This window comes from Triticum dicoccoides, chromosome 1A (genome assembly GCF_002162155.2).
Source record: "Triticum dicoccoides isolate Atlit2015 ecotype Zavitan chromosome 1A, WEW_v2.0, whole genome shotgun sequence".
Lineage (NCBI taxonomy): Eukaryota > Viridiplantae > Streptophyta > Magnoliopsida > Poales > Poaceae > Triticum > Triticum dicoccoides.
This window is the reverse complement of record NC_041380.1, coordinates 478,773,696-478,782,227: the sequence shown is the minus strand read 5'-3', so window position 1 is coordinate 478,782,227 and position 8,532 is coordinate 478,773,696. Positions and strand designations below refer to the sequence as shown.

The following is an 8,532-nucleotide window of genomic DNA, read 5'->3' as shown; positions in this document are numbered from 1 at the left end:
CACTCAAGTCACTCTGTTCAATTCCTTTATTTTTTTTATGTGGTATCAAACACTCTTTGATCTAAATTTATGCGGTATTCCAACCCTAAAGGATTTTTTATAGGACATGTCCTGCATTTTGAGAATTCCCCGAATCAAAGACACCTAAATCCTGCATTTTATTCCTATTTTTGTTGTTTGAGAAATCATGTGTACCAAAGGGGCACTAGTATGTCTGTTCAGGGTGGGTTTGCACCCTGAAATTTTAAGTAAAGTCTTCTGAAAAGTAAATGTTTAGGAAAAACATAAACATAAGGAATCCACAAAATTGAGAAATGGGAATTCATGCAGAAAACAATAAATATCCATTATAGAAAGAAGAGAAAATTGTTCATGGTTTTGCATATCTGTATCTTAATTAAATGCCAAAGATTAAATATCTTGAGTACTTGCATATGTGATTTTTCACATTATTTGGAACACCCAAATGCAAATCAATTATCTATACGGGATTAGGGTCCAATTTAAATGATTTTCAAAAGTTGGAGATTGAATATAGGCAGTTGCATAGTTCAAGGTTCAAGTCATCGGACCATGGGGCGCTGTTTTGGGATTGAAAATGGACTTGTTTATTAGAAAAAAACATTTGATTGAAGAAATGATCCGTGTTTCAAAGCCAAGAAGGAGATTCACCATCATATTTTAGAAAAATCTGTGATAAAGCTATTTGCAAATTCTACTTTTTACTGATTGTTTAGGTGATTGCAACAACTCTTTAAATATAAGAATGAGGAGTAATCAAGAATAACTTTATATTATATCGTCGAGCTATCTACATCTATTCTTTAACCTTTTGTCAAACTGGATTACAAAAATAATGAAATAAAAAATAAATTATTTAAATTTGCTCATTGATGCACACATTGCACTTATACTCATTTGTTATATTATAATATCTTGAGTTCTTTTTTTTGCGGGGATAATATCTTGAGTTCTACATCCATGATTTTCCTTGGCACAATTTGAAACCCTTAATGCAAAGCTACAATTCGATGAGGGGCCAATTTAAATGGGTTTTGAAAAGTTAAGGGTTTAATACAGACAATTGCACAGTCCAATGTTCAAGTCGTCTGATCAATGACCATAGTTTTAGGATTGGAAATAGACTCAATTTTCTTGAAAATATCGGATTATTTGAAGAAACAATCTGCGTTTCAAAGTCAGTGAGGGAAACACTATTATTATACTCTAGAAAACTATGTGATTGTTGTATTTCTAAATGCAGTAGTGCCTTCTACTTTTTAATTGACTATTTAGGTAAAACTGCAACACTTTAATGGATCGCCTAAACATCAATTTTGCCTAATAAAGATGCAAACGAGTCGATTTTTTTTACCACACCGTTCATCTTCTTCCTCCCACCTAGTTCCTCCAACCACCCTACAACCTAGTTCAAACCGCCTGCCACCACCTCCCGCGGTCGGCGTGTGCCCGTCGTGCGCCGCTCCGTCTTGCTTGAGCCGCCGCCTCCGCCATGCTATCGCCGTTCCGGCCATCCCTCTAAAGCCCCCTTCTCCGACGTTGGCAAGCACCCCCATCCACACATGTCAAACCTACGCCTCCCCTTCGCGTGCGACGCCGCGTCCTCACATGATAGGGTTCGGGCATGCATCGAGGAATCGACTGATCCAAAAATTAGTTTCACGCAACTTAGGATTAGCAAGTCTTTAAAAATAAAGACTACTATAAGCCGGGATAACATTATATCATCTTCTCGAACCATCTGCAGTCTACTGTTGAAGCCTTTTTGCGGAGCTGCAGCAGGAAAAGGATTGTTGAAACACAAACTATAAAAATCTTGAAAGGAATACGGTACGGATACAGTCACAGGTCACAGCCAGTCTCGGAATCTCGGGTACAGTCGGACGCGCACACGACGCGCGTCTATATATACCCGGCGAGCGCACGCACGAGACGCATAGAGCGAGCGCCAGGCCGGAAAGCGACGCAGGCGCCACAGACCACACCGCCACCTGTTACCCGCCGGTCGATTCGTCGAGCTGCCCCGCCGTCCCCCGCCCCTCCTCGCCTCCTCGGCTCCCCGCACCGGCGGCGATGACGACGCCGACGGCTACAGCCGCGCCCCTCACCGGGATGGACAAGTACGAGGAGGTGCGGGACATCGGGTCGGGAAACTTCGGGGTGGCCCGGCTGATGCGCCACCGCGAGAACGACGGGCTCGTCGCCGTCAAGCTCATCGAGCGCGGCCACCGGGTCGGGCTCCTCCGCTCCTCATTTTTTTTATATCGATTTGTGTTGCTCTCCTGTCCGTGGTTCCTTCTGCGCGCTCCAAATTGGGTCTGAATATCTGATGCCTGGCCGCAGATTGACGAGAATGTGTACCGGGAGATCGTCAACCACCGCTCGCTCCGGCACCCCAACATCATCCAGTTCATAGAGGTGCGCCTTCTCATCCGGAAACGGAGCGACCAGCTGTAAAAAAATCGGTTATTCATTGTGTTTGTCCTCTTGGGTTTAATTGGCTGTTCTGTAGGGAAACATTTCCTCCTCCGGTGACGTGTAGTGAATGTGTTTTCACATGCTTTATTAGAGTTTGGACGGGCGCGTGGCGTGGATATGTAACTTATTGGGAATTTCCGAGTCTGAAGTTTTTCTGCACTTGTTTGGCACCATGGTGTTTCGTTTCCTATTTCAAAGTGAAAATCGCGGGTGCTTACATTGGAAATTTTTCGACAGGTGATCCTGACACCGACACACCTTGCAATCGTGATGGAGTACGCGGCGGGTGGCGAGCTCTTTGATCGAATCGTCGATCGCGGCCGGTTTAGCGAGGACGAGGTCACAATTTACAACCACCGTCTTGGTCTTCTTTCCTCAGCAGAAGTACGAAATCCAGAGTCAATTTACTGTTTTGTGTTTTTTTTCTTTCTTTCCTCTGCTTATTACTGCAGGCCAGATATTTCTTCCAGCAGCTGATCTGCGGCGTAAGCTACTGCCATCACATGGTATGCAGAAGCAATAAATTACTCTCTTATATTAGCTGGACAACAAGCAAGTTACAGTTCACATCATTCCCCTGAGTAGAAAGTGCCAGCGTGATTTTTCAAATAAATGTGAGTGGGCCTGAAAATATGCTAAATGTTGCAATCACTTTACTGCTTGCCAGCAAATATGCCATAGAGATTTGAAGCTGGAGAATGTTCTCCTGGATGGTAGCCCGGCTCCCCGGCTCAAGATATGCGATTTTGGGTACTCCAAGGTTGGTTGCCAATTCTCATAAGAGTGGAGTGGGTGGTCCACGCCTTGTAAATCCTGCTGTCATGTTTCTGTAAGTTTGCGTAAGAATAACTATTTGTTGTTTGCTGTTAAAAAATGAACTCTTCGCCATTTTGTGACAGTCTTCAGTACTACATTCAAGGCCCAAATCTGCGGTGGGGACGCCGGCATACATTGCACCGGAAGTTCTTCGTCGCCAGGAATATGATGGGAAGGTAACCTAAAAGAATCTCTTATTTATATATGACATGTGTTTTATGTTTCTGACCTTTGTAAGCACATCTGGTAAGAGCGCGCCACTTAAGGTTCTTCCTTTCACGATGATGCACATAACTACATGATGTTGACATACTGCATCACTTAAAGGATGAGTTGCCACGCAAAGCAAACCTGAAGTGTTGTTTGGCTGAGCACCATAATTTAGGAGTAGAAGTTTTACCAAACTCTTTTAGGTGGCAAAGGTTGGAAGTTCCTACATAAAAAATTGTACAACACTGCGATAGGATACGGTAAAGGATGTGCTTGCGTTTACGGCTTCGAGTTTTTGAAGGAAGTTGAATCTGACAGCCCACAGTTTTGTGTCTTGATTATGGAGAATTCGATTCAACATTAATATCATGCGAGGAAGGGACTTGGCTCATGGAAGATGCCGGTTTTGGGGAAAGTAAAATTGGCAAGTAATCGCCACTAACCCCCCATTCAGGAAAACTATTTTCACCATTTCATACAATTGTGGAAAAATCACCCTGTTTTGCCACTTTTATTCAGACTTTGGCACCCCTTTGAGAACAGAATTAGTTTGGCCAATTGGTATTCCCTTTGCAAAGAATGTGTATTCATCAACATTATTGATTTTCATTGATGAACATAGCTGCACATATAGTTATTTGATTGAACACCCTGTTAGTAGCTACTGCTGGGTAATCATACAATATCTGCAATATTTATTATCAAGAGACTAGGAATTATCTTGCTAAGTTCTTGTGCGTTCTGCAAAATTTAATGGATTGTTTGAATTTTTATCCAACACCCTCCATCCGGTTAGTAGTGCATGGCCTGATTTTCGTACAGAAAAGAGACTCAAGATGTGAATTGTGATAAGCTGGAGTTCACACTTCACTCACTCTGTTCCTGAAGAAATGATGTTGTAACACAAACAAACTCTGCTCTCCTCTTATTTAATATATGCGGCAAATCTTTTGCCTTCGTTTAAAAAAATTGATACCATTCTTTCATCATTGTTCTGTAGATCCTATCTTTGTTGACCAAAATCAGTTTATTGCTGTCTTCTCTTAGATTGTTTTGTTTTACAGATTGCCAAATGAGAAAGAGGCCTTGCCTCCGTTTAAAAAAAATGAGAAAGAGGCCACGCCATATTAATCTGATGTACTGTACAACGATCTCTTGATTCATAGTTCCATAAACGGCTTTAGAATAAGAAGAGGGAAGTGGGTGAAGGTCATCCAATCGATAAACATATTTAGTAGTACAGGGTGTAACTGAATGCTGACAAGTGTATTTTGGTAGTGCAGATGGCAGATGTATGGTCCTGTGGGGTGACTCTCTATGTCATGCTTGTGGGAGCCTACCCATTTGAAGACCCGGATGACCCCAAGAATATTAAGAAGATCATTCAGGTGATGGCCTAGTCCTATAGAAGTTCTTTCGCCACCCAAAATTTACAATCACAAATGCCGATCGCTTATCTTTGTTTGCAGCGGATAGCAGCAGTCGACTACACCATCCCAGACAATATTCTCATATCTGCTGATTGCAGACAGCTCATTTCTCTTATCTTTGTGAGCAATCCAACGAAGGTACTGGTCCCAACTCTCCAGATTGCAAGATCGACGTGTCCATGAGTGAATCCGCTTTGATGTGACATTTTTTATATCTTCTATAGAGAATCACGATGAAGGAGATAAAGAGCCACCCATGGTTCTTGAAGAACTTGCCGCGGGAGCTCACAGAGGAAGCGCAAGCAGACTACTACGAGAGGAGCAGCAGCGTGCCTTCTTTCTCGAAGCAAACAACCCAAGAGATCATGGAGATTGTGCAAGACGCAAGGAAGAAGCCAAGATCAAGCACATCAGGCTATGGCTACGCGGACGAGTTATCGGATGATGAGGAAAAGAACGCGAAGGTCAGTGTACCGGAACAGACTGACGAAGAAGATGAGTGTGACAAGAAGGTTAGGGAGGTTCTTGAGAGCGGGGAGCTGGATATGAGCCTGTTGCACATCTAAACGCTGCTTGTGATGTGGGACTGGGAGGAGGATATAGATAAGGAAGCATCTAGTGGGCGGCCGGCTGCCCACTAGCGTGATGAAGCGGCCAGCCATACATGCGCGAGCGGCTGGCCTAAAATAGACATGCATGTGTGTAATTTTTGTCCGCTAGCGCATGTATCTTTTAGCATTTAATACATTCACACCGGTCACAGTCAGTTGGAAAAAACAGATCACATATGCATTTGTTTCGGTTTTCAAAATTTTCAAAAAGCTATATCTTCCAAACCGCGCGTCGGAATTAAGATCCGTTTTCATCGTTGGAATCCTTGCGACGTGCTCTTCAAAACTATATCCCGCATGGGGATGTTTCGACGAACTAGTCTTCCTGCCAACTAAACATCAATGTGTGTGCAACTAGACTAGATTGCCGCGCCAACTGAGCATATGTGTGTGCCAAAAAAGTCCTGCCAACTAAACATCAATGTGTGTGCAACTAGACTAGATTGCCGCGCCAACTGAGCATATGTGTGTGTGCCAAAAAAGTCCTGCCAACTAAACATCAATGTGTGTGCAACTAGACTAGATTGCCGCGCCAACTGAGCATATGTGTGTGTGCCAAAAAAGTCCTGCCAACTAAACATCAATGTGTGTGCAATTAGACTAAATTGCCACGCCAACTGAGCATATGTGTGTGCAACTAGTGTCCTGCCAACTAAACATCAGTGTGTGTGCAACTAGACTAAATTACAAGCCAACTAAGCATATGCGTGTGCAATTAGTCTTCCTGCCAACTAAACATCAATGTGTGTGCAACTAGACTACATTACAAGCCAACTAAATATCAATGTATGTGCAACTAGACTACATTACAAGCCAACTAAATATCAATGTGTGTGCGACTAGACTACATTACAAGAGGAGGTTGCACATAGACTAGTCGCACATCAAAGTTGTCGTGGTTGCTAGGTTGTAACCTCATACGAAGGCGCAGCTCCAAACATTAGTTTTGGAAAAAAATTGCACGATGTAGTAATAAAGTTGCACAATGCAGTAATAGAGTTGCACTATATAGCTCCAAAGTTGGCATCAAAAAAATTCGTCAAAATATACCCATGCGGGATCTAGTTTTAAAGATCTCACTTGTATACAACTTTTCTGCACCCTCATGGTCTATGGATGTGCATTTTTTTCACCATTCAACAAAATCATGTCAGTGAGATGTGCAACTTTATCTGTTGCCCTGGCCAACTGCCTAGCGGATTCTGTGCAACTACTTCTATTGCCCCTGCCAACTACTTCCAATGACCGTGTCCAACTGAAAACAACTATATGTGCAAGTAGAACTACTATAGATGCCAACAAAAAATACTACTAGCAAATACTACTACATTGTATTGACATGCAGGCACCTAGAATCGTTAGGCTATGATAGTCCAGTTAACGAATTTCCGACGAGAGTCAATGCTCTCTCACGGGGCCCTTCTGCCTGAATCAGGCCAGAATCGCTGTCGGCGCTGGGACCTGACACTGCCGCATCTCCGCTCAACAGATCATGACGCCGGAAAGACCACATCAGACACCACCACCACCGGAGGCTGCTCTATCTCCGCCAGTGTGACATAGACATCAGACACACGGTGACCAGAGGATCCTCCACCTCCGCCATCACGGCGTCCAGGCGCGTGGAGGAGGTCATCAAAGAGCAAGCAGATGGGGGGTAGTGGGCTCAGTCGGAGCCGGAGAGGAAGGATCTCAACCAGCCTCGGGCAGAGGAAGGAGACGACGGCCGCATCCCGTCGACGACGGCAGGGCGCGGCAGCGATGGGGCTGGATCTGGTTGCCCAGGGAGCATGGGGCAGTTGGAGAGGACGCCATGGTGGAGTAGGCTGGTGGTGGTGCGGCCAAGACAACCGTCGTGGTGGTGGTGCGACGTCGACCTCAGGGTAGAGCCACGCCGGGGTGGTCCTCCCCTCCTCCGATCCGCCGGTGGAGTGTGGTGGGCTGGTGGCCGGTTAGTGGGAGGCTCCTGATGGTCGGCGTTGAGGGGAGAGGCCGACGAGCCCCCTCTGATCCAGATCCGTGGGGAAGAGTGAGAGAGAGAATAGAAAGAGAGACGCAGGTGCTGCGGGGAAGACAGAAAGAGGCTGTCGGTGGGGTGGGCCGGGACCTTGTCAGATATCGCCTGTGATGCCGGATCGTGCGGCCGCGAGCCGGCCACTCGATGTCTCTAAATAGTGCGTATGCACTTTTTAGATTTTAGGTATAGATAATTGGCTATTTTGATTTGCCTGGTTTTGGTAGGACGTATGCTTTTCTGCTGCAGAGGTATTCTGTCTATGTTTTCCTGTAACGTGATGTAATGTGTAGTGTAATATTCGTTCAGAAGGAGAATGTTTTGCACAGGGAATCAATTTGGTATGTGCTTTTATTTTTAGCTGGTGCAGAGGTTTACATCAAACATTTGGGCGATCTGGGAGGGCTGCGTGCTTACTGCAGGTTTGCTGAATCTGCCTACAGCGATCTGTGCGTGTTGTTGACTGAAATGGATATAACCGCTTTCAGCATATGCAAATTTCAGATAACTTCAGATTTTGTTGCTAGGACTTGTATGGATGGGGCAGAATTTGCCAGGATTTGTCAGTTCTTTTGCCTGAAAGGGTAAAATGTGGTACTCCCTCTGTTCACAAATATAAGATATTTTGGATATTTCAATATGGACTACATACGAACTGAAATCAGTGAACAAACACACTAAAATATGTCTATATACATTCAAATCAGAAAGAATCTTATAATAGTGAACGAGGGAGTAGTTAAAAAATACTCCTATATCATAAAGTGTTTTATTGCCTTGAAAAGGTAAAATAATTACATAAATTGAACTAAAACCACGACAAGAATTATGGAACGGAGGGAGTACATACATTTTCCCTACATATATTTTCTAAAACTAATACAATATTAAGGCATCATAGAGTACTTAATTAGAGTAATTTGGTGGACCGACAAAAAGGTGATTACCCAAA

General features: G+C 44.1%; 1 protein-coding gene across 2 annotated transcripts; it reads left to right on the top strand.

Moving 5' to 3' along the window:
- Window positions 1–1,973: 1,973 nt before the first annotated feature.
- LOC119280775 (serine/threonine-protein kinase SAPK4-like) lies at window positions 1,974–7,931 on the top strand. 2 transcript variants are annotated; one of them, XM_037561511.1, is made up of 10 exons: window positions 1,974–2,253; window positions 2,365–2,439; window positions 2,737–2,838; window positions 2,952–3,005; window positions 3,167–3,259; window positions 3,399–3,491; window positions 4,809–4,913; window positions 4,995–5,093; window positions 5,180–5,558; window positions 7,773–7,931. In XM_037561511.1, exons 1-9 carry the CDS (start codon window positions 2,095–2,097, stop codon window positions 5,519–5,521), a joined length of 1,122 nt encoding a protein of 373 aa, XP_037417408.1. In that variant the 5' UTR covers window positions 1,974–2,094; the 3' UTR covers window positions 5,522–5,558; window positions 7,773–7,931. The 2 variants fall into 2 exon arrangements, with proteins under 2 accessions (XP_037417408.1, XP_037417406.1); XM_037561509.1 differs by lacking the exon at window positions 7,773–7,931 and having other exon boundaries at window positions 5,180–5,734.
- Window positions 7,932–8,532: the final 601 nt, after the last annotated feature.

Excerpts from the sequence above, each read along its gene's own strand:
- LOC119280775 (XM_037561511.1), top strand. The coding sequence starts at position 2,095 with ATGACGACGCCGACGGCTACAGCCGCGCCCCTCACCGGGATGGACAAG. Across the intron at positions 3,492-4,808 it reads GCCAGGAATATGATGGGAAG|ATGGCAGATGTATGGTCCTG; the intron begins GTAACCTAAAAG and ends TTGGTAGTGCAG. Across the intron at positions 5,094-5,179 it reads TTGTGAGCAATCCAACGAAG|AGAATCACGATGAAGGAGAT; the intron begins GTACTGGTCCCA and ends TATCTTCTATAG.